At 46.1% G+C, this 26,622-nt stretch overlaps 1 protein-coding gene across 7 annotated transcripts in view; it reads left to right on the top strand.

The window, feature by feature from the left end:
* The window catches only part of LOC140485559 (electrogenic sodium bicarbonate cotransporter 1-like), a 219,164-nt gene that overhangs the window by 16,206 nt on the left and 176,336 nt on the right, over positions 1-26,622 (top strand). For all 7 annotated transcript variants that reach the window (XM_072583787.1, XM_072583788.1, XM_072583789.1 and 4 more), the window contains exons 2-3: positions 13,781-13,854; positions 17,278-17,460. In XM_072583787.1, the coding sequence (XP_072439888.1) occupies positions 13,782-13,854; positions 17,278-17,460 (256 nt within the window). In that variant the 5' untranslated portion in view covers position 13,781. The remainder of the gene's footprint in view (positions 1-13,780; positions 13,855-17,277; positions 17,461-26,622) is intronic.

A 26,622-nucleotide genomic window follows, 5' to 3' on the forward strand; every position in this document is an offset into this window, starting at 1 on the left:
ATTTGCCAGCACTTGGCCCATATCCCTCTAAACCCTTCCTATTCATATACCCATTAGATGCCTTTTAAATGTTGCAATTGTACCAGTCTCCACCACATCCTTTGGCAGCTCATTCCATCCACGCACCACCCTCTGTGTGAAAAAGTTGCCCCTTAGGTTCCTTTCACCCTAAACCTATGCCCTCTAGTTCTGGACTCCCCGACCCCAGGGAAAAGACTTTGTCTATTTATCCGATCCACGTCCCTGATGATTTTGTAAATCTCTATAAGGTCACCCCTCAGCCTCCAACGCTCCAGGGAAAACAGCCCCAGCCTGTTCAGCCTTTCCCTATCGCTCAAATCCTCCAGCCTTGGCCACATCCTTGTAAATCTTTTCTGAACTCTTTCAAGTTTCACAACATCTTTCCAATAGGAAGGAGACCAGAATTGCACACAATATTCCAACAGTGGCCTAACCAATGCCCTGTACAGCCGCAACATGACCTCTCAACTCCTGTACTCAATACTCTGACCAATAAAGGAAAGCATACCAAATGCCTTCTTCACTATCCTATCTACCTGAGACTCCACTTTCAAAGAGCTATGAACCTGAACTCCAAGGTCTCTTTGTTCAGCAACACTCCCTAGGACCTTATCATTAAGTGTAAAAGTCCTGCTCTGATTTGCCATTCTAAAATGTAGCACCTCACATTTATCTAAATTAAACCCCATCTGCCATTCCTCAGCTCATTGGCCCATTTGATCAAGATCCTGTTGTAATCTGAGGTAACCTTCTTCACTGTCCACTACACCCCCAATTCTGGTGTCATCTGCAAACTTACTAACTATACCTGCTATGTTCACATCCAAATCGTTTGTATAAATGACAAAAAGTAGTGGACCCAGCACTGATCCTTGTGGCACTCCACTGGTCACAGGCCTCCAGTCTGAAAAACAACCCTCCACCACCACCCTCTGTCTTCTACCTTTGAGCCAGTTCTGTATCCAAATGGCTAGTTCTCCCTGTATTCCATGAGATCTAACCTTGCTAACCAGTCTCCCATTGGGAACCTTGTCGAATGCCTTACTGAATCCATATAGGTCACGTAGGTAACCTAATGGTAACTGTTGTCGTAAAAGTCTATCTGGTTCACTGACGTTCTTCAGGGGAGGAAATCTGCCCTTCTTACCTGGTTTGGCCTACATGTGACTCCAGACCCATAGCAAGTGGGTTGACTCATAACTACCCTCTAAGCAATCCCAGTAGAGCAGTAATTACCATCCTAGTCAATGGTGCCCACAATGAATACAAAAATAGTTTAATGTATTGACACTAGTGAATAGCTGGTGAGTTTGCAAAGGAGTGTAACATGCAGTAGGTTTTGCAGCAAATAAAGTATTTGTTCAACATTTACTTAAACCGATCTACAGGTTACAAAACAAAGAATTGTGAACGTTGGAGGTCTAAAACAAACATAAACACTGGAGAAACTCAGCAAGTCTGGCAGCATGTACAGAGAGAAAGCAGAGTTACCGTTTCTGCTCCAGTGACCCTGCTTCAGAACTGTTCTGATTAGTTGGATTTGAAACGTTAACTGTTTTCTCTTCACACATACTGCTATAAAGTCTACAGAGTCTGTTTGAACAACAAACCTTACCAAACATTCAACAGAGTGTATTGTTTCTGTAGAATCAATCACTACCACTCACGGCAGTGTAGTCTCATGATGTGATTGCCAATGGTATGTACCAGTCATCATTAGACAGGCAAGAGGCAAAGGATAACAGACTAAGGAACAGACTGGACTGATTTGGAGACACCATTGTTGAATTTGAGTGTCAGTTATAAACTGTTAAAGCTCAATTGTCATGTTTTGTCTTGAACACATTAATTAGTCTTCAACATTGAATGCACTTCCCACAGTCTATTCTACATTTAATTACTTGGAACAGCTTGTGGTTGGACTACAATGCTGATTTATATATTTTTTTCTTAAATGATTTAATATAGTCATATGACTTTCCCTTAGATTGGACTTTATTTGATAATGAACTTCCTTAGAATCCTACTGAGACAAAAATGATCTATTATGAAAAGTATGATGTTTGCTAATATATTTTAATCCCAGGAGCAGGTGCATGCAGATCATGTAACCTACACGGAACTGTCTACATTCTCCAATAGCATTACATTGAAATTACAGCTTACAAATGGAGCTTTTGAGAAGAAAAGGGATTTATACTCTTGTTGCATCCCTCCCTATCACTCCATTCTCCCTCCTGTGCTTCTCCATTTCTCCTTGATGCCATTTACACTATCTGAGCAAAAGAGTAAGGACAGTCTTCAAATGGAGTTGGTATTTAATGGGCTGAATGGCCTTATCCTGATCCTATTTTTATGTTCTTATATTTAAAAGAGTAGGAGGAGACCTTTTGGCCCCTCAGGCCTGCACTGGCGTTAAATACAATCACAGCTGATCTTTTCATAGAATCATAGAATCTTTACAGCGTGGAAACTTTTGCTTCAACTTCACTGCAGACTGTAAGTCCACATGACCTCGCAGGAGTTGGAGGCCATTCAGCCCATTGAGTCTGCTCCACCGTTAAATGAGATCATGGTCTGATCATCCTCAACACTGCTTTCCAGCCTTTTCCCCATATCCCTGGTTCCCTTCTGATTCATAATCTGTCTATCTCAGCCTTGAATATATTTAATAATCCCGCCTCCATAGCCCTCTGTGGGAAAGAATTCCACGGATTCACTCCCCTCCGTAACAAGAAATTCCTCCTCACCCTTCCCTGTTTTAAATGGGTGATCCTTGATTCTGAGATGATGTCCTCTGGTCCTCGACTGTCCCACAGGAGAAACACCCTCTCCATACCAACCCTGTCACCTCCCCTAATATTATATGCTTCAGTTAGGTCACTTCTCATTCTGTGAAACTCCAATGAATACAGGCCCAATCTACTCATCCTCCATAAGACAGTCCCTCCATTCCCAGCACCAACCTCGTGAACCTTTTCTGTAGATTAGATTACATTACAGTGTGGAAACAGGCCCTTCGGCCCAATAAGTCCACACCGCCCCGCCAAAGCGCAACCCACCCATACCCCTACATTTACCCCTTACCTAACACTACGGGCAATTTAGCATGGCCAATTCACCTGGCCTGCACATCTTTGGACTGTGGGAGGAAACTGGAGCACCTGGAGGAAACCCACGCAGACACGGGGAGAATGTGCAAACTCCACAGTCAGTCAGGCAAACAGTCAGTCACCTGAGGCGGGAATTGAACCCAGGTCTCTGGCGCTGTGAGGCAGCAGTGCTAACCACTGTGCCACCGTGTCTCCAATGCTAATATCTCTTTTGTTAGATACAGAGCCCAAAACCATTCACAGTATTCCAGCTGTGGTCTGATAGTGCCTGTATAGTTTTAGCAAAACTTCCCTTCCTGTATTCCTGCTGAAATGAAAAGGCCAACATTCTGTTTGTCTTCCCTATTACTCTCTGTGATTTATGCACAAGGGCCCCCCAAATCCTTCTGTTCTGTAACTTTCTGAAGTCTTGCTCCATTTAAATAATATTCAGCTCCTTTATTCTCCCAGCCAAAATGCAGGTCCTTATCCCTGCACATTACAGTCCATCTGCCAAGGTTTTTGCCCAGCCACCTAACTTGTCTGTATTCCTCTGTAGACTCTGTCATTCTTCACCACTTGCTTTCCCACCTGTTTGGTGTCTTCCACAAATTAACTCACTTTCCCCATCCAAGTAGTTAATATTGATTGTAAATAATTATGATTCTAGCATTGTTCCCTGTGACACTTCATGAAAATGCTCCCCTTATCCCAACTCTCTGTCTTCTATTAATTAGTCGATTCTAATTCCATGCTAATATATACTATCTCCAACACTATTGCCTCTTCTCTTAAGTAGCCTAATGTGCTGTATCTTGTCAAATGCCTTCTGAAAATCCCAATATATTACATCCTCTACTTCCCCCTTATCTATACTGCTTGATACCTCCACAAGGAGTTCTATTGAACTTGCAAAGCATGAGTACACCTTTATGAAACCTTGCTGGATCATACCATTTTCCAAATGTTGCACTATCACATCCTTGAAAATGAACTCAACCATTTTCCCAATAATAGATGGTGAGCTCACTGGTTCCCACCTTCTCCTAGTGTTCCTTGAGTCTTTGCAAGGCCAACCTCTGTCTGTTTCAGCCTTGAAAGAACTCAACATTGGTACATCCATCGTCAGTCCCAGATGGACACATTTCCCATCATCTCAGACCTAACAATTACCTGTTACCCTGAGACTGTGCCCATGTGTTTGGGATACCCCACTGGGAGCATCATCCTCTCTGTGTTTACCCTGTGAAGCTCCTGCACAATCTGCAGAAGGGGGCATGTAAATGGGCGATTCTTTCTACTATAGTATTCTTCTTTTATTCTCCAAGAGATTTTGATTTTATGCTGGTTGCTCAACCTTCAGTCTCAAACAACTGCAATTTAGGGTGTTGAGTTAGTTATTGAAATAACTCCCTGGAGCCGGTAGCCCGTCACCTAGTCACCCTTTATTTATATGTGGAGTGTACACAGGCTGTGGTCTGCCAGCTCTGAGCCAGTCCCTAGAGTGAGAAGACTTTCTGAATCATCTATTTCTTTCATTGGCTCCCTCAGAGCCAGCGCTCAGAGTGTGAGGATGTCCAACACTTCTGTTCATTTTTAAAAAAAATTATTAACTAATACAAGTTACAAACAGTTAACAATGAACAGCAGTTTGCAAGAAACAGCAATTTTACAGGAGAATGGGGCAGCAGAGCCAGGACCCCCCCCACCTCCCCCCCCGCCCCCCCCGCTCCCAAACCCCACCATAAAACCAGTTCACAGGGAAAATGGGATGAACCTCTGTATCTCTTGTTTCTATCTGTCAGCCAGGGCTCCCCGATTGGCCCGGATTAACAAACCCCAATCATGGATCTCGTACTGAATGAGATTGGAACAGGCTGACTCTGTTCCCATCACTACACTTATCACTTGGGCTGACTGCTCTGGTGTGTACGGGATACTGAGACAGCACAGTATCACAGCAGGAAATGGTCATGATGCTTCTGCCATCTTCGGAGACTTCAGAGGGTATAATCAGGAGACAAATTGACACTGGAATCTGAGACTAGGGGTAGGGCTTGCAGACAGGAAGTAGGTGTACGTGCATAACCTTGAAAGTAATGATAGGTTTATTTTCTGTTGGAATAAATCCCTAGTGAGGCCCAGCTGAAGCGCTGCACCTAGTTCAAGCACATGACGTGAAGATGGATGTCAAGGCCTTGGAGAGGGGATTTTCTTGCACATTAATGAAACACAGGGGTCTGGTTAGCTTGGTTGGCTGGATGGCTGGTTTGTGATGCAAGCTAATGGTTCACGTCCTGCACTGGCTGACATTTTTACCAACTCTCCTTCTCGACCTCTGCCCTCGCCTCAGGCATGGTGACCCTCAGGTTAACCTATCACCAGTTGCCTTTCTCTAATGAGAGGGCTGTCCCTATGGTCTCGTAGGACTCTGGTGACTTTATCTTTTATCTATTCTGTAAACAAATCGGTGTGCTATGGCATGCCAACTTAGCCTTTGTTGTAGCATAGTCCGTGACCAGTCCCACCAGCTTCCTCAAAGGAGTCATTGAAACCCTCCAGTGTGGAAGCAGGCCATTCAGCCCATCCAGTCCACACTGACCGTCCGAAGAGCATCCCACCCAAACCCAATCACCTATCCTATCCCCATAACTCCACATTTCCCATGGCTAACCCACACATCCCTGGATACTATGGGCAATTTAGTATGGCCAATCCACCCTAACCTGCACATCTTTGGACTGTGGGAGGAAACCGGAGCACACGGAGGAAACCCACGCAGACACGGGGAAACTCCACACAGACTGAGGGTGGAATCAAGCCCGGGTCCCTGGCGCTGTGAGGCAGCAGTGCTAACCACTGGAGAATGTTCCAAACAATGACCATCAGCGTTACGTACCTGGGCAGTTATGATCTGGTCCACACTCACCCACCCCAGTTCACTGACATTTATTCCTCCATCAATATCGGTGCAGCAAATTGTTTAATGGTTAGTTATTTTATATATGGGAGCTTACTGTACACAAATTAGCTGCAGTGTTTCCCCAGATTAAAACATTGACGTTTCAGAAAAAATATTTGATTGGTTGTTAAGGACTTTGAAATGTTCCATAAAGTGGTGAAGAAATGCAAGCTACTTCCTTTGTGATGTCTGGGTGATGTTGTTGTTTATGTATTCTGAATTCTTACAGGTTAAGGTTAAAACTGCGACTCTGAATATTTGCAGAATCCTGACATTTGATTGGCATAAATCCTAAAGCAGAAAAGCACCAGGATCCTGAAGTGACTGGGACTTGGATAAATTGGCACCCTCCACCTCCCAAGTTTTAATGTGAAAACATTTAAAAGAATTACTGACAGCAGGATAGGCCATTCCTCCCTTCCAGGCTGTTCCGCCATTTAGAATGATCATTGCAAATCATCCAACTCCGTCCCCTGTTCTCTCATTATCCTTTGATTCTTTCAGCTCAAAGAACTATATCTAACACCTTCTTGAAAACTTTCAATGTTCAACCTTCACCTCAACAGTGGCTCAGTGGTTAGCACTGCTGCCTCACAGCACCAGGGTTCCTGGTTCAATTCCAGCCTTGGGTGACTGTCTGTCATTCTCCCCATGTCTGTGTGGGTTTCCTCCCACATTCCAAAGATGTTAGGGTGAATTGGCCATGTTAATTTGCCGATAGTGTTGGGTGCATTAGTCAGAGGGAAATGGGTCTGGGTGGACTTGTTGGGCCAAAGGGCCTGATTCCACACTGTAGGGAACCTAATGTAGGGAACTTAGAAAATTCCACAGGCTTCCCGTTCTCTGGGTGAAAAATATTTACCCTCAACTCAGTCCTTAGACTGTGACCCCCGGTTCTGAATTCCCCTGTCATCAGGAACATCCTTCTCTGTATATCCTGTCCCGTCCTGTTAGAATTTGCTAGTTTCTATGAGATTCCCTCCCTCATTCCCCGGGTCATACACTTGGAAACAGACCCATCGGTCCAACTGTCCACGCTGACCAAGTTTTCCAAACTAAACTAGTCCCACTTGCCTGCGTTTGGCTCATATCCCTCCAAACCTTATCGATTCATGTACCTATCCAAATGTCTTTTAAACGTTGTAACTGTGCCTGCTTCTATCATTTCCTCTGGCAATTCATTCCATAAGTGAACCACCCACTGTAAGAAAAAGTTGCCCCTCAGGTCCCTTTTAAATCTTTCTCCTCTCAACTTAAAATATGCCCCCTAGTTTTGAACTCCCCAAACTAGAGAAATTACCTTTGCTATTTACCTTATCCATGCCCCTCATGATTTTATAAACCTGTATAAGGTCACCCCTCAACCTCCTGTGCTCCAGTGAAACAAGTCCCAGCCTATCCTTATAACTCAAACCCTCCAATCCTGGCAACACCCTGGTAAATCTTTCCTGAACCCTCTCCAGTTTAATAATAACCTCCCTTTAACAGAGGACCAGAACTTCATGCAAAACTCTCGAAGCGGCCTCACCGATGTTCTATACAATCTCACTGTGATTATAATCCTAACTGATCCAGTCTCTCTTCATACATCAGTCCTGCCATCCCAGGAGTCCGTCTGGGAAACCTTCGCTGCACTCCCTCCCTCGCCAGAACATCCTTCCTCAGGCATGGAGACCAAAACTGCCCACAATACTTCAGGTTTACTTTTGGAAAAGTGACATCCAAGCCTCCACACAAGACCCCAGTCCCCCAGCAGGCTCTCTGTCACCCATGTCTTCAAAGTGCTGAATTAAATTTGATGGTGGGGGAGTCTAAAACCAGAGGGTATAGGTTTAAGGTGAGAGAGGAGAATGCAACAGGGTCCGGGGACAATTTGTTTCACACACAGGATGGTGTGTGTCTGGCACGGGCTGCCAGAGGGAGTTGTGGAAGTGAGTATAATTTCAGTATTTAAGAAACAGTTAGACAGGTATGTGAATGGGATAGGTATGGAGGGATATGGACCAAATGCAGGCAAATGGGACTAGACTAATTATGAGAACTGGGCGGCATGGCCAAGTTGGGCTGAAGGGCCTGTTTCCGTGCTGTAGATCTCTATTACTCTGTTTGAAGAGCTTTCATGATTTTGGTCTGGTTTGTGATGTTATTTTGAACTTGTGACAGTGAGATTTGAGTCCCTCTGCTGCTTCCCTGCAGTGAGATTGTAACAATCCCTCTTGATTTCTGGATGAATCTCACTGATTAAATTGTGTTAGTTGTGACTTGGTTAGTAACACTCTCGATTCCTGAGTGTCCAGGTTGTGAGTGAGCTCAGGAGGAAGCAAAGGTGTAGTGATAATGTCACTGAATTGGTAATACCAACACCAGAAACTCCAGCCCATTCTGGGATTGTACATTGACTCTCACCATGACTAATGGTGAAAATCCAATTCAATTTTAAAAACCCTCCTACTTCTGTACCTGGCCCAAAACAATCTACTGGATGCTCCATTGCGCTGTCCAGGGTGCTGTCCTTCCAGATGACACATTAAGCCAAGGCCTGATTGTCTATACCGATCCAAGCAATCTCAAAATACTGTGTTGAGGAAAGGCAGAGGGGTTCTCCTGGAGTTCTGGCCATCAGACAAGGTTGCACTAGTGTCACAAAAACACAGAGAATCTGGTCATTATTATCTCGCTGTTTGACAACATGTTTTGTTCAAAATGTATCGCAATGTCTTCACAGGGAGAGGCAGTAAACAGTGGTAATGTTCCTTGCCTAGTCATCCTTAGACTTGATTCTGGGAAAAAGGTTCATAACACACCAATGCAAGAACTTCAATTCAGTTAGGAACAGGAATAGTCATTAGCCCCTCAAACCTACCCCACTATTGAATATGGTCATGGTTGACTGAATGTTTCAATACCATTTACTTGTCCCATAACCATAACCTTTATGTCACTGGGAATTGGAAATATATCAATCTTTACTTCAAACTATACCTAAAGACCATACCAAAAGTCCGTCACTTGAAGACCGTACCTAAACACTGTACCTAAAGACCGTACCTAAAGACCGTACCTAAAGACAGTACCTAAAGACTGTACCTAAGATCGTACTTGAAGACCGTACCTGAAGACCATACCTATAGACCATAACTAAAGACCATACTAATGACCATAACTAAAGACCGTACCTAAAGACCGTACCTAAAGACCGTACCTAAAGACCATACCTGAAGACTGTCCCTAAGAACCATACCTAAAGACTGTACCTAAAGACTGTCCCTGAAGACCATACCTAAAGACCGTACCTATAGACCGTCCCTAATGACCATACCTAAAGACCGCACCTAAAGACTGTCCCTGAAGACCATACCTAAAGACCCGTCCCTAAAGACCATACCTGAAGACTGTCCCTAAAGACCATACCTAAAGACCGTCCCTAAAGACCATAACTAAAGACCATACCTGAAGACTGTCCCTAAAGACCATACCTAAAGACCGTCCCTAAAGACCATACCGAAGACTGTCCTTAAAGACTGCCCCTAAAAACCGTACCTAAACGCCGTACCTAAAGACCGTACCTAAAGACCATACCTAAAGACCATACCTAAATGCCATAACTAAAGACCATACCGAAAGACCGTATCTAAAGGCAGTACCTAAAGACCATACCTGAAGACTGTCCCTAAAGACCATACCTAAAGACCATCCCTAAAGACTATATGTAAAGGCCGTACCTGAAGACAATACCTAAAGACCGTCCCTAAAGACCGTACCTGAAGACAATACCTGAAGACCATACCTAAGGACCATACCTAAAGACCGTCCCTAAAGACCATACCTGAAGACTGTCCCTAAAGACCATACCTAAAGACCGTCCCTAAAGACCATAACTAAAGACCATACCTGAAGACTGTCCCTAAAGACATACCTAAAGACCGTCTCTAAAGACCATACCGAAGACTGTCCTTAAAGACTGCCCCTAAAAACCGTACCTAAACGCCGTACCTAAAGACCGTACCTAAAGACCATACCTAAAGACCATACCTAAATGCCATAACTAAAGGACCATACCGAAAGACCGTATCTAAAGGCAGTACCTAAAGACCATACCTGAGACTGTCCCTAAAGACCATACCTAAAGACCATCCCTAAAGACTATATGTAAAGGCCGTACCTGAAGACAATACTAAAGACCGTCCCTAAAGACCGTACCTGAAGACAATACCTGAAGACCATACCTAAGGACCATACCTAAAGACCGTCCCTAAAGACCATACCTGAAGACAATACCTAAAGACCAACCTAAGGACCATACTAAAGACCATCCCTAAAGACCATACCTGAAGACAATACCTAAAGACCATACCTGAAGACCTTACCTAAAGACCGTCCCTAAAGTCCATATCTAAAGACCATACCTGAAGACTGTCCCTAAAGACCGTACCTAAACACCGTATCTAAAGACCATACCTAAATGCCATAACTAAAGACTGTACCTGAAGACAATACTGAAGACCATACCTAAGGACCATACCTAAAGACCGTACCTAAAGACCATACCTGAAGACCATACCTAAAGGCCGCACCTAAAGACCATACCTAAAGACCTTACCTGAAGACTGTCCCTAAAGACCATACCTAAAGACCGTATCTAAAGGCAGTACCTAAAGACCATACCTGAAGACTGTCCCTAAAGACCATACCTAAAGACCATCCCTAAAGACTATATGTAAAGGCCGTACCTAAAGACCATACCTGAAGACCATACCTAAAGACCATCCCTAAAGACTATATGTAAAGGCCGTACCTGAAGACAATACCTGAAGACCATACCTAAGGACCATACCTAAAGACCATACCTAAAGACCATACCTAAAGACCTTACCTGAAGACTGTCCCTAAAGACCATACCTAAAGACCGTCCCTAAAGTCCATATCTAAAGACCATACCTGAAGACTGTCCCTAAAGACCGTACCTAAACACCGTATCTAAAGACTGTCCCTAAAGACCGTACCTAAACACCATACCTAAACACCGTATCTAAAGACAGTACCTAAAGACCGTACCTGAAGACCATACCTAAAGACCATACCTAAAGACCATACCTAAAGACCATAACTAAAGACCGTTTCTAAAGACTGGTACTTGAAGACCATACCTGAAGACTGTCCCTAAGACCATACCTAAAGACCGTACCTAAAGACCATAACTAAAGACCGTTTCTAAAGACTGTACTTGAAGACCATACCTGAAGACTGTCCCTAAAGACAATACCTAAAGACTATACCTGAAGACTGTCCCCAAAGACCTTACCTGAAGATTGTCCCTAAAGACCATACCTGAAGACGTACCTAAAGACCGTACCTAAAGACCATACCTAAAGACTATACCTGAAGACTGTCCCTAAAGACCATACTAAAGACCGTACCTAAAGACCATACCTAAAGACTATACCTGAAGACTGTCCCTAAAGACCTTACCTGAAGATTGTCCCTAAAGGCCATACCTGGAGCGACTGGGCTTATATACACTTGAGTTTAGAAGGATGAGAGGGGATCTGATTGAGACGCATAAGATTATTAAAGGATTGGACACTCTGTAGGGCAGGAAACATGTTTCCGCTGATGGGTGAGTCCAGAACCAGAGGACACAGTTTAAAAATAAGGGGTGGGCCATTTAGAACAGAGTTGAGGAGAAACCTCTTCACCCAGAATAGTGGTGGATGTATGGAATGCTCTGCCCAGAAGGCAGTGGAGGCCAAGTCTCTGGATACTTTCAAGAAAGAGATGGATAAAGCTCTTTAAGATAGTGGAATCAAGGGTTATGGGGATAAGGCAGGAACAGGATACTGATTAAGGATGATCAGCCATGATCATAATGAATGGTGGTGCTGGCTCGAAGGCAGAATGCCTACTCCTGCACCTATTGTCTATTGTCTATTATCAACACTTCTTACAGACCCCTCCCACCCCGGTTATGATCTCATCCAACCTCTTCTATCAGGCAGAAGACACAAAACTTTAAACAGCCGCACCAACAGATTCAAGAACAGCTACTTCCCCTCTGTTATTAGACTTCTGAAGGGACCTCTCAAATTTTAAATTTAATATTGATCTCACTGTCTGTGCACCTTCTCTGCAGCTGTAATTCTGTATTCCTCTCTCTGTTCTAATACCCGATGCACGTTGTATGGTATGATCTGCCTGTACTGTTTGCAAAACAAAATTATTCACTGTACCCAGGTACATGGGACAATAATAAATCAAATCAAAATAAAAAGACTACACTTCCACCATCTCTGTGGTAGAGAATTGCAAAGATTCACAGGTCTCCAAATTTAACCAAAATCTCCTCATTTCAGTCCTAATTGGCATTTGCCTTATTTTTAAATTGTGGCCCCTGCTTTTAGATTCCCCAACAGGGGAAACGTGTACCTACACCCACCCTGTCCATCCCTTTCAGTATTTTCTAAGTTTCAATGAGGTCACTTCTCAGTCTTTGAAATTGTAGAGATTACAAGCCCATGGGACAGTCCCACCATTCCGAGAACAACCTTCATCACACTTTCTCTCTGGCAATGATACCTTTCCTGAGTTAGGGAGACCGAAACTATGCACTGTGCTCCATGTGTGGTGTAACCAAACTCCTATATAGTTGGAGCAAGACGTCACTACTCCTGTACTCAAATCCTCTTGCAATAAGAGCTAATGTTCCACTAGCCTCCACAGGAAAATACTTTATAAAAATCATTGTCAAAGTCACAGTCTTGGTGATTATCCTAAGTTGTTGTAAAAACTGATGTTAAGTGGATGAAAGTTTGCTGTCCTCCTCTGGTCTGACTTCAGATTCTCAGCAAAGTGGTTCACTTCCTCCACCATGACACATCAGCGACAGTGTGGACCTCCATAAGATCCGCTGTGGCCACTTGCCAAGACTTTTTCAACAGCTCCGTCCAACCCCATGACTCCTACCATCTCAAAAGGCACATGGGAATACCGCCCCCTCCAAGGCACATTCCCCTCCAAGCCACTCACCATCCTGACTTGGAATATAATGCCGTTCCTTCACTGTCACTGGGTCAAAATTCATGGAAATCGGTTCAAGAAGGCAGCTCACCACCACAGGGGTAATTAGAATTGGGTGATAAATGCTGGCCTTGTCAGCAATGCCTACATTCCATGAAAGAATTTAATAAAACTCTTTGAGGTGTTCCATGGTCATGAAAAATGTTTTATCAATGCAAGATTTTATTTCTGTTTGAACAGAGTGTCCACTCTGAGCTACCTTTCTATGGGCTAGGGGTGATGGTCATGGGTAAGCTTGAGTGACTTGCCAGTGCCTGAGAGCAGGTGATTTGCTAAGTTTGTGTTTGGAGTTGGGGAAGTGGTTGTATCTTTTAAAGCTAAGGAGGCCTCTTGCTGAACCTGCCCAGCCTCTGCATTTCCAGCCCAGCCCTGTCACATCCGACACATCAAATTCAATCAGCCTTAGAGAGCCCGGCTTGGATTAACTGGCTCACACTACGCAATACAGCGGTCCTTTCAAGGACACAAGGTTCGGACAATGCAGAGGCTCCAGTCGTAACGTTGACCAATAACATCTTTGTCAACCAGAAAGTAATGAGGAAGTCTTATGCACAGCTCCAGCTCTGAAAGCAACATCTAGTGCATCCACAGAAAAATGCGACCAATCTTTCTTCCTCTTCTACTATTACAGGATGGAAGATGAGGCTGTACTGGACAGAGGAGCCTCCTTTATCAAACATGTCTGTGATGAAGAGGAAGTAGAGGGTATGTAAATGGCATTTTTTTTCAACTCCTTTAATTGTTACATTTAGCTAACAGTGACTACAATTCCCTTTAGCATGTAGTCTGAGATGGTGCAGGTGCTATAAAAATAGAAGTTCTTTTCTCTATCTCTCTCTCTGTCTCTCAATCTCTCTCTTGCTCACTCTCTATCTCTCTCCCTCTCCCTCTCTCCACATGCAAGGTGCTGTGGTAAATTGTTCAGTGAGTGGGTCTTTGACACAAACCTGTTGAATTCTGCTTTTCGATGATAATCAGCCTTGCTATAATTCAGTAATATTCCACAGCAATTTGCACTTATTTGTGGAGCTGTTACATGTCACAAGCCAAATTTGATACTGAGACAGGTTTCGAAAAACCTGGTCAAAAGAGTAGGTCTTGAGGAATGTTCTGGAGGTGAGGAGGGAGGCAGGATGGTTTTGGGACAGAATTCCAAAGCTCGGGGTCTGGGCAGCTGAATGTACCGAGTGCCAATGTGGGAATGAGGGGCCCAGAATTGGAGGGACTGCAGAGATTATTGAAGGGTTGTAGGACCAGGAAATGCCATAGAGATTAGAAGGATGTAAAATCCTGCAGGGTTCTGAACAGCGAAATGAGAGTTGTTAACTTGAAGGTGTTGCCAGAGTGAAAACTGATGAGGCCCAGCCAGCACTTAGATAATACCTGGTTATATCATTAATTAATTGAGGATTTTTCATTTTACGAATCCTGCTGCACTCTTTTATTATTAGAATATGTGGCATTCACTCTGGCCACTAGCATGAATGTTGCAGTGCACGTTTGGCTGTTTAATCAGTGGTTATTATTGTTTTGGGTTAGCGCACAAGACATTAATCCTCTGTCTGGCAGTGTGTGCTGCATTATGTAAACACCATGTGGTGTCCTGGAGAGGTGTGTTTCAAAGCCCAGGCTTCTGTCTGGGTCATCAGCAGGGTTCTCCCAAAACAAACCTCGTTATTACGCGGTACAGAAAGAGACACGCGGTACAGAAAGAGACCATTCAGGCCATCTGATCCATGCTGGGGTTAATGTTGCACATGGGCCTCCCTCTTTCATGTTCATCTGTCAATGCTTCCTTCTATTCCTTTCTCCCTCATGTACCTAATTGTCTTCCTCTTCTCAATCATTACATTACACATTCCCCACTCTCTGTGGAAAGAAATTTCTCCTGAGTTCCTGACTGGATTTATTTGGGACCGTCTTGTTTGTATTGATTTCACCACCCCCCCCCCCCCCCCCCCCCCCACCCCTTCCCCAGTTTTGCTTTTTCCCACAAGTGGGAACATCTCCCCCTCATCAGCCTTTTCAAGTTTGAAGTATCAAACCTTGAGGATTCTTATTTGGAGTGGAAAATGAGAATGAAAGTGAGACAGTGAGTCGAAGGGGTTATGCTGGGTTTGATGGGCTGATGGAACCAATGTTTCCCCTCGTGCTCTTTTCTCTCTGAACTCCGTGTTCAGCAGCAACCTCTGTGTGTGGAGGTCGATGCGTTGCCATGCCGATTGGCATGCCTGGAACCTCCCAGTTGCTGTGTTACCACAAAGCTTTGAGGGAACCTTGACATTCCACAGGCTATTCAGTCCATTAAATTGGCCCCACTCTCCAATTAGAGCAAGTACAGCTGCACACCTTGAACATTGGCTGGGTGTGTGTGCAGAAGACGTACAGAATCGTAGAAATGGTCACAGCACAGGCGGAGGCCATTTGACCTCCTGTTTCTCTGCTGGCTCTCTGCAGGTGCAGTGCAGAGCTTGGGGAAGTGGGGGTGTAAGCAGGGTTATGGATGTAAGGTCAGCAGGTCAGGCAGCATCAAAGGAGCAGGAGAATCGACGTTTCCGTCATAAGCCCTTCTTATGCCTGAAACGTCAATTCTCCTGCTCCTTTGATGCTGCCTGACCTGCGCTTTTCCAGCAACACATTTTTCAGCTCTGATCTCCAGCATCTGCAGTCCTCACTTTCTCCTATGGATGTAAGGGTTTGATTGTGAGGAGTGATGAACAAGAACTGCTTAATATCGAGGCCTGTGTCTCCCTGCAGAGAAGTCAGGCCCAGACTGGCTCAATTCCTGGACGATTTACCACATGACCGCTCTCCTCCAGCAGCCCTGCTTGGTCCAATAACCTTTGCCCCCCCCCCCCCCCCCCCCCCCCCAATGCATCAAACGTGTTTTCCCAACCAGTAAAACAGAAACATTCCCAGGAACAAAATCAATATCTGTGGCCTGTTGACTCCCCCTCCCCAGGGTGTTTGGATCAGCAGAAGTGATGGGGTGGGCAATTCTTCACTGCTGGAGGCTCTTGGACAATCTTATAGAGTTGACAACGTCCACACACAGTGTTAAACTGCAGCTATCCAAGGCTGAAGCACCAGGAAACCTCCATTCGATGGAATGATCAGCAGTTTAACACGGGCATCACTGTTACCATCTCCTTGTCTATTAAACTGACTTGTTTATCTGGACATGAGTAAGTCATGTAAAGAGACGGCAATAATTAATTTTAAATCTGTGGTTAATAGTCAGACGTGTTAAAGGGTATGGGGTGAGTGATCTCGAGTTGGATCACAGATTGGCCGTGATCTCATTGACTCATGGCATAACTGGCTGAATATTCATAATAAGTCCGACTGGACAAAGAATGTCTGCATTATTTGTCTGAGATGACGCAGTCTGAAATGATCATCTCCCTTCTCACCTATCCGCTCCACCCTCCTCTCCAACCTATCTCCATCACCCCCCCACCCCCTATCTATCGCATTCCCAGCTACCCACCTGTTAGCCTCACACCCCTCCCATTTATCTCTCAGCCCCTTTGTTACCCCACCTCATTCCTGATGAAGGGCTTATGCCCAAAACGATAATTCCCCTGCTCCTCGGATGCTGCCTGACCTGCTGTGTTTTGACTCTGATCTCCAGTATCTGTAGGCCTCACTTTCTCCCAGTTCCCAGAAGGCCTCACTGTGAATACTTGTCTGAACTCCCAAGAATCATTAATGGAACAGCTCAGCAGTTATTACAGGTGGAAGATGATTTTCTTTGATTGATATTTGAGGCTATAAATAATTATTCTTTCTTTGAACTCTTTCTGTCAATGTCTGTGTATTTATTTGGGCAAGATTAAGGAATGTGATTAGACATTAAAGCATTAACATTTAACATGTAACACTTTTCTCAGTAGGAATATGAAGGGTTGCAGATCCTAGGTAGATGTGATGAATGTACAGGTTGATCATGAACTAATTGAACAGCAACACAATGTGAAGGGGTTGAATGGCCTCCTATTCCTGTATCCCACTCCATTCCCACAGCTAGGTGTTGAGTGTTTAACGCTGTACACGGACAGTGCATGCATGCCGACTGAGTGTGTAATGAAGCTGAGTCCCTGGTTAACCCTTTGTTGTTTGTTTCAGGTCACCATACTGTTTATATTGGGGTCCATGTCCCAAAGAGCTACCGCAGAAGGAGACGTCATCGGAGACGAACAGGGGCGAAGGAACGGAATAAAGAACGGGAAAGGTCAACTGAGGCTTCTGATCGCTCAGACACTGAAAACAACGATGACCCAACAAGTGGAAGTCTCTTCAAACCGCTCCGTGAGTACCACCATGTGTATCCTCCAGCCACTCAGCATCCTTCATCTACAACATGTGTCCATGTCTCTCCCGGTACCAAGGAGAATGACACCATTCACACAGTAAACGTGCACATGCCCCAGTCAAACTAGACATTGGCAAAATTTGTAACGAGTTCCCAACGTAACACGAGGAATCTTTCCAGTGAGATAAAAGGCAAGGTTACTCCCATTTGCAGTAGAGATGAAAAGAGTCTGAGTGAGTGAGGAATCGTTTCAATGATAGTTAGGTGCCTGATTTTTCCTTTTAGTACTTTTCATTTTGTCATGATGTCAGCATCACTGGCCCAGCATCTATTGGCCGTCCCTAGCTGCTCTTTGAGAAGGTGGAGGTAAGCTGTCTTCTTAAACCGTGTGCTGTGGGTAGACCCACAATGCCCTGACAAAGGGATTTCCAGGATTTTGATTCAGCGACACTGAAGGAATGACGATATATTTCCAAGTTTTGTTTTCAGGAACGAGGTAGATACAGCTCTTGTGGCTAAAAGGATAAAGAGATGGTGGGATGAGGGTATTGAGCTCAGTGACCAGCCATGATCATACTGAATGGCAGACCAGGCTCAAGGGCCCAAATGGCTTACTCCTGTTTGATCTTCTATGTTTCTATGTAAGTCAGGATGATCAGTGGCTTGGAGGGGGACTTGCAGGGGGTGGTGTTCCTATGTATCTGCTGCCGTTGTCCTTCTGGATGGAAGTGGTCGTGGGTTTGGAAGGTGCTGTCTAAGAAGCTTTGATGAATTTCTGTTCAGTAGGTGCTTCCATGGTGGAGTTAGTGAATGTTTAAGGTGGTGGATACAGGTCTGATCAGCTGGGCTAATACGCATTTACAAAGCAAATATCTCACCATTGTTGGCCCCTGGCTATAATGTATGAAGGTTTATTTATTTCTGACCCTAAAGTTTGTAGATTGTGCCTGAACTATATCCTATTTGCATTTGTGAGGGGATAGGAGGCGACAGAGGCAACAACAACATTCATTCTTATAGCACCTTTAAAGTAGCATGGTCCTTTCCAGCTGTATTATTGGACAGGTCTGGGACACTGAACCACAGCAAGAGATTGTAGGGCAAGTGAATGCAAACCTGGTCAATGAGGCAGGTTTGCAGGAGGAGAGAGAGGGTTTGGGAAGGTGTGTGTGTGTGTGTGTGTGTGTGTATATGTGTGTGTCAGTGTGACTGTGAGTATGTATATGTGAGTGTGTATGTGTGTGTTTCTGTGTGTGTGTCTGTGTGAGAGTGTGTGTATGGGTGTGTGTGTGTGTGTATGTGTGTGTGTCTGTGTGTGTGTGTGTGTGTCTGTGGGTGTGTGTGTGTGTCTGTGTGTGTGTATGTGTGAGAGTGTGTGTGTGTGTGAGTGTGTGAGTGTGTCTGTGTGTGTGTGTCTGTGTGTGTGTGTATGTGTGTGTGTCTGTGTGTGTGTGTCTGTGGGTGTGTGTGTGTGTCTGTGTGTGTGTGTATGTGTGAGAGTGTGTGAGTGTGTGTGTGTGTGTGAGAGTGTGTGAGTGTGTGTGTGTCTGTGTGTGTGTGTATGTGTGTGTGTGTCTGTGGGTGTGTGTGTGAGTGTATGTGTGCGTGTGTGTGTGTATTGAGCCACAGTGACAGTGGTGAGAACCTGCAGGATGGGAGTAGAGTTGAAGTTTCTGACTGATGTTCACAAACACAAATTGCATTTCCGCCTCACTTGCTGATTTGACTTTGTGTTTTACTTCGGGAAGCTGCTGTTTCTTTGTCTCCAATATGTGACAACAAAATTTTCCATTTCGACCCTGTGTTGCCAGAAGAGTCAAAGCTTGAATGGCGCCCAAACTTTAAAATTTCAATGTCACTGGGTGAAGTTTTTGAATTGGGTTTACAATTAGAGTCATGGAGATGTACAGCACAGAAACTGACCCTTCAGTCCAACTCATCCATGCCAACCAGATATTCCAATCTGACCTAGTCCCATTTGCCAGCACCTGGCCCATATCCCTCCAAACCCTTCCTATTTATATAGCCATCAAGATGTCTTTTAAATGCTGTAATTGTACCAGCCTCCACCACATCCTCTGGCAGCTCATTCTATACACGCACCACCCTCTGCATGAAAAAATTGCCCCTTAGATCTCTTTTCTATCTTCCCCCTCTCACCCTAAATCTGTGCCCTCTAGTTCTGGACTCCCCGACCCCAGGGAAAAGACCTTGTCTATTTATCCTACCCACATCCTCATGATTTGAAAAACCTCTATAAGGTCACCCCTCAGCCTCTGATGCTCCAGGGAAAACAGCCCCAGCCTATTCAGCTTCTCTCTATAGCTCAAACTCTCCAACCTGGCCCGCCAGCCTCTTATACCATCACCTCTCCTTCCTCACTCCTCCCTTCCCAAACTTCTGCTTCTAAGCACACTGGATGATTTGTTCTTTGTATGATTGGATAGATGGAGATGGGCATCTTGTTGGGTATCTCCCACTTAATGGTTGCTCAGAAATCTTGTTTGAAGCCTCGGGATTTGTAACAAACCCAATTGAACCCGACATTTAAGAGACCGGGCGTTCAGTTTAAAAACTGGATTATTTGGCATCATATTGAGCTCAAAATGATAGAATTGTTACAATGCAGAAAGAGGCCACTTGCCCCATTGTGTCTGTGCCAGCTCTTCAAACGATCATCATTCCTTAGTGCCAACCTCCCACCTTTCCCTGTGCACACCACCTCTATCCAAATTCACCTTCTGGAGATGTTGGACTGGGGTGGACAAGGTCAGAAACCACACATCACCAGATTAGAGTCCAATGGGTTTATTTGAAATCACAAGCTTTCGGAGCAGCACTCGAACAAACCTGTTGGACTATGACCTGGTGTTGTGTGACTTCTCACTGTAACTGAATCATCATGCAATGCCGGTTTTGAACGCCTCAATTGAACCTGCCCCCATCACCTTTCTAAGCAGTGTGTTCCACACTCCTACCCCTCGTTATGTGAGAAGGTTTCTCTCTCCCATCATTCTTGTTTCGTTTCCAAATCACTTTCAGTTCTTTGTGCATCTCACTCTTGTTCCTTTCACCCCATGAAAGAACTGGGGCTGATTGTCCTCTTGCTCCTCCTTCCCGCTATCTCTCAATTGTAGACGACTGGTTGGAATGGGAGCCAGATCAACCACATCTCAGTGGGACCCTTTTCTCCACAAACAATCTGAACAAACCCTTTCCTAGTTTGAGCAGCCCTCTGCCGTCTCTTTTGTCAGAGAAAGCAGCCCAGCCAGTTTCTTCATTTCCTGATGTCCTGGTCCTTCCTCAATTTAACATCATTCTTGTCAATCGTTTCTTGCCTTTTCTCCTGCACTTTCATATCCTTTTCAAATTTGGAGACGGGAACACTGCACTGGTCTGTGGGTTTGTTTGAAAGTAAAATCGAAAAGACTGTCTATGGGGTGGAGTTTTAAATATTTTAAAAAATATTTCACAAAACGTACATAAAAGCCTTGGGGTCACCATGGTCTTATTAACTCGATGAGCTCACAATGGAACCCACGTTCACCAGCTGAACAGCAGCACCCTTTAATCTGTACATCTGTGAGTGACTGCAGTTACAATGAGCTAAGCTTACTTAATTCTTTGCTGAAGTTCACTTTGTGTTTTGTCAGAGGCAACAGTTTTTAAAAAATGTCTAATTTCTGGTAATCGCTGCAGAGTTGCGATAAACGGCTTCAGGGCCATTGTTACTGGATTCCTGGATGTGAGATGGGACATTTGGTTTATCACATCAGCTCCACCATTGAATGAGCCCACAATGGATATGGTTGTGGCTTTAACTGCACTTTCCCTCCTGTTCCCTCCCCTAAACAATCTGTGACTCCCTCCTGAATCAAAACTCCAAGCATTTCCACCATGAATGTATTTTCTGACTCAGCGTTCACTGCCACATGGAAAAAAGAAACTAACATTTCTCTGGGAGATGAAGTTCCTCCTCTTCTCTGACTGGAATGATTAGATTAGATTCCCAACAGTGTGGAAACAGGCCCTTCGGCCCAACCAGTCCACACCGACCCTCCGAAGAATAACCACCCAGACCCATTTTCCTCTGACTAATGTACCTAACACTATGGGAAATTTAGCATGGTCAATTCACCTGACCTGCAACCCTTGGACTGTGGGAGGAAACCGGAGCACCCGGAGGAAACCCCTGCAGACACGGGGAGAATGTGCAGACTCCACACAGACAGTCGCCCGAGGCCGGAATTGAACCTGGGACCCTGGTGCTGTGAGGCAGCAGTGCTAACCACTGAGCCACCGTGAATGGGTGACTTATTCTCCAGTGTCCCTCAGATGTTCTTTTCACGGTATTTCCGTCAATGAATCCCCGACTGTCAACATTCAGGGCTACCGTTGATCAGAAACTCAGCTATATAAGTGCGCTGGTTACAAGAGTAGATCAGAGAGCAGGAATCCTGCAACGAGTAACTCATCTCCTGATATACTGTCACTGCCCTCTGGAGAGTTTAGAATTATTGTGCTGAGCTTTTGACTTGCTTCTGCTGAGATGGGTGCCTTTAGCTTTGTGTCAGGAATTCTGGATTTCGGATTTCTCAGAGAATGGGGCTGTCAGACTAGTTTGTCCTCAGGATGAGCATTGACCTGTCACAGAGTCTCAGCTATATCTCAGAGACTCTCATTTTTGGATCGTTGTCTGGAGTCACTTTAAACAGGTTCGCAAAATTCATAATAGGATCGATCAGACACCTGACATTCCCTGCTGCTGTCACTGCATTGTCTTCATCACAATAGTTACAGACTATTTTTCTCCCTTATGAACTAACATTCCCACCCTGCTATAAGGTATGCATTGAATGATCTCAATCTTTATCTGACAGTGCTTTCATAGTCACGCTGAATTCATTCCAATCATTGTCAGATGCCTTTAGAGTAATTGAATCTTAGAGTCATATGTGAATCATAGAGGTCTACAGAAAAAGGCCCTTTGGCCCATCATATCCACATTGGTCAAACCCCCTCACTATTCTTTCCCAGCAGTTGGCCCACAGCCCTGTACACTTTGACATCACAAGTGAACATCTAAATCCTTCTTCAATGTGATGGGAGTTTCTGCCTCTCCCACCCTCACAGGCCCTTTCCTTTCAATATATCCCCCCCCCCCCCCCCCGCCACCCCGCTCATTGATCCCTCCACCAAAAGGAGGTGTGCCTTCCTGTCTACTCTATCTGTGTTCCTTATTCATTTATCCATCTCAATCATGTCCACTCTCGATCCCCTCTGCTTTAAGGAAACCAACCCCAGTCTGTCCAATCTCTCTTCATCACTGAATCGCTCCAGCCCAGGCAACATCTTGAGAAATCTCCTCTGCATCCTGTCCTAGTGTGATCACTTTTCTCCGACAACGTGAATTCCACAACAATACTCTGGCTGTGGTCTAACCAACATCCTGTACAATTCCAGAATAGACTCCCTGCTTTAATGCCTCAACTAATGAAGGCAGGTATACCAGATGGCTTCTTCACTGCTTTATCCTGATACCTTAAGAGACTAGTGCACATGTACACCAAGGTCCCTCTGGTCCTCAGTCCGACTGTTCATCCTGTCTACCCTCGCTTTGTTTGTCCTGCGCGAATGTATTGCTCCACATTGTCTTGGATTGAATTCCATTTGCCACCGATCAGCCCATCTGACCAGTCTGTAATCTCAGACTATTCTCCTTGCTCATTACCACCCACCAACTTTTGTATTGTTTGTCAATGTAGGATTGACCTTCCTACATTGATGTATAAACCATTTATATAACAAACAGCAGAGTTCCACCACTGGCCCCTGTGGGACTCCACTGGATACAGTTGGAAATAACTCCCCACAACCATCACCCTCTGCTCTCCGGCCACTCGGCTTTGGTTTTTAATAGGTGTGCTTGTCTACTTCCAGGTGAAACCTCCTCTACAAGCTGCAGTTAAAAGCAGCTGTTTACCCCTTTTGCTGGACATGTTTTTGCTTGTTTTATCTGACTGCATCCAAAATATTTGCAACTTGTCCTATTGAGTTGGATTTTTCTGTTGGTGCTTCTCGGATACTTGGTACCATTCTCCATGCTGTTGCCTGAATAAGGTGGGAGCTGTTTGCCAACACCGTGCCCGGCATTCCTCCATATTGTGGACAGACCTGGACCTGTATGTTCTGGATGCTCTTCATTTACAAACTTCAGAACTTCTTTGAGAGTTAGAGTCACCTCTGTCAGCATTCACACTGCCATAGTAGAATCATAGAATCCCTACAGTGTGGAAGCAGGCCATTCAGTCCACACTGACCCTCAAACAGCATCCCACCCAGACTCACCTGATCCCTGTAACTGTTACATTTCCCATGGCCAACCCACCCAGCCTGTACATCCCTGGACACTATGGGCAATTTAGCATGGCCAATGCACCTCTTTGGACTGTGGAAGGAAACCAGAGGACCCGGAGGAAACCCATACAGACACAGGGAGAATGTGCAAACTCCACATAGACAATCACCCGAGGGTGGAATCGAACCTGGGTCCCTGGTACTGTGAGGCAGCAGTGCTAACCACTGTGCTACCGTGCCATCCCCCAAGATCTATTATGTGTAAGATGATTCTATTTTTAGTTGCGAGAATTCACAGGTTTCTGAGAGTGGAGTTATTGACACGACACCTTGATCAGTAAACTCTCTATATTCAGCTTTGGCCCTTGATTTAGAAAGCATATCATTACCGTTTGTGCATAACATGTATTAAGGCTCAAAGCATGCAGTCAGAGCTGATCAAATTTCTCTTGTGTGCACCTTCTGGTCTGAGGGTAGAATATACTTTTGAAACTGTCTCTTCCAAACAGTGACAAAAATATGGTGACTTGGACTTGTTCTGGTTTGCTCAACTTGCCTGTATCTGTTAAATAATTCTGCCTTTGATCTGGTTTGAACCGCCTGACTCTGCCTCCCACCCCCAGTTATTCGGACAGGAGCCCGAATGGGGAAGCTCTGTCTGTTTCCTCTGGAACAGTGTTTTTTCACTGGGATTCACGGTGTTCCAGGGAGAGCTCCCAGCCGGGCTCCTTTTTATTTCACATCCACACACTTCCCCCCTCATTCCTGATGAAGATCTTATGCTCGAATGTCGACTCTCCTGCTTCTCGGATGCTGCCTGACCCACTGTGCTTTTCCAGCACCACATTTTTTGATCCCACACTCCCCTCAGTACCTCTTCTGACACTGTGTTTAGGCTGTGCAACATTACACTGAAAAGTAGGGACTAGCAGCAGGAGTAGGCTATTCGGCCCTTTGAGCCTGCTGCACCATTCAATATGGCTGACCATCCAACTCAGTGCCCTGTTCCTGCTTTCTCCCCCATACCCTTTGATCCCTTTGACCCTAACAATCTGCATCTTCCTTGAAAGTCTTCGGTGCTTTCCCATCTCACAGTATTATGTAGATCCCAGTATTCCTCTCAGATATTCTCTGCTGAGTACGTTGAACCTTGTCCCAACAGCATGAGTGAACTGTCCCACAGCGCCCTCAGGCGTGGCCCTGCCCAGTTGGTACAGCTCCCCGAGAGGCCGTCCCAGACTGGGGCTGCATCCCCGACAGGGCAGTGTTTCCCCATGGCTACCCACTGGCTCCCTGAACTCCATCTCTGGATTATGGAAACTTTGAAGGGTGGCGGGGGGTGTGTGTGTTTGTGGTGAACGTCTGGTCTCTTGGGGATGGGTGGGATCAGTGTCTGTCTCTGGGGGAGGGGGGATGGGTGGGATCAGTGTCTGTCTCTGGGGGAGGGGGGATGGGTGGGTTTCTGTCCATGGGGATGGGGGAGAGTAGGGGTGAGTGTGTGTGTTTGGGTAGTCTCAGCCTGTCATATTCACGAATGAAGCTTCACCCCTGTTGTGTCTTTGATAGAAACGTGTAACAGGGCTGAATGGCCTCCTGTGTTGCAGCAGACCACACCTTCCAAGAGGCACCGTGTAGTTCTGGAGCAGGTCCGGCGTGTCAGCTCTTGTCCTCCTCCCACATGCACTTTCCAGAGAGGGATTGGAAATCGGGAACATGAACCCGATCTGATTTAACCCTCCGTACCAAACCCCCAGGGTAACTGCAGAATCACCCCCCACTCTCCATCCACCCTCACCCCCACTCCCCATCCACCCTTAACCCCCACTCCCCATCCACCCTTAACCCCACTCCCATCCACCCTTACCCCCACTCCCAGCCACCCTTAACCCCCACTCCCCATCCACCCTCACCGCCCATTCTCCATCCACCCTCACCCCCCCACTCCCCATCCACCCTCACCCCCACTCCCCATCCACCCTTAACCCCCACTCCCCATCCACCCTTAACCCCCACTCCCCATCCACCCTCACACCCCCACTCCCCATCCACCCTTAACCCCCACTCCCCATCCAACCCTCACCGCCCATTCTCCATCCACCCCTCACCCCCACTCCCCATCCACCCTCACCCCCCCACTCCCCATCCACCCTTAACCCCACTCCCCATCCACCCTCACCCCCCACTCCCCATCCACCCTCTCACCCCCACTCCCCATCCACCTAACCCCACTCCCCATCCACCCTCACCCCCACTCCCCATCCACCCTTAACCCCACTCCCCATCCCCCCACACCCCCCACTCCCCATTCACCCTCACCCCCCCACTCCCCATCCACCCTTAACCCCACTCCCCATCCACCCTCACCCCCCCCACTCCCAATCCACCCTCACCCCCCCACTCCCCATCCACCCTCACCCCACTCCCCATCCACCCTTACCCCCACTCCCCATCCACCCTCACCCCCCCACTCCCCATCCACCCTCACCCCCACTCCCCATCCACCCTCACCCCCCCACTCCCCATCCACCCTCACCCCCACTCCCCCATCCACCCTCACCCACCCACTCCCCATCCACCCTCACCCCCACTCTCCATCCACCCTCACCCCCACTCCCCATCCACCCTCACCCCCACTCCCCATCCACCCTCACCCCCACTCCCCATCCACCCTCACCCCCCACTCCCCATCCACCCTCAACCCCCCACTCCCCAACCGCCCTCACCCCCCACTCCCCATCCACCCTCACCCCCACTCCCCATCCACCCTTAACCCCACTCCCCATCCACCCTCACCCCCCACT

Source organism: Chiloscyllium punctatum, chromosome 14 (genome assembly GCF_047496795.1).
Source record: "Chiloscyllium punctatum isolate Juve2018m chromosome 14, sChiPun1.3, whole genome shotgun sequence".
Lineage (NCBI taxonomy): Eukaryota > Metazoa > Chordata > Chondrichthyes > Orectolobiformes > Hemiscylliidae > Chiloscyllium > Chiloscyllium punctatum.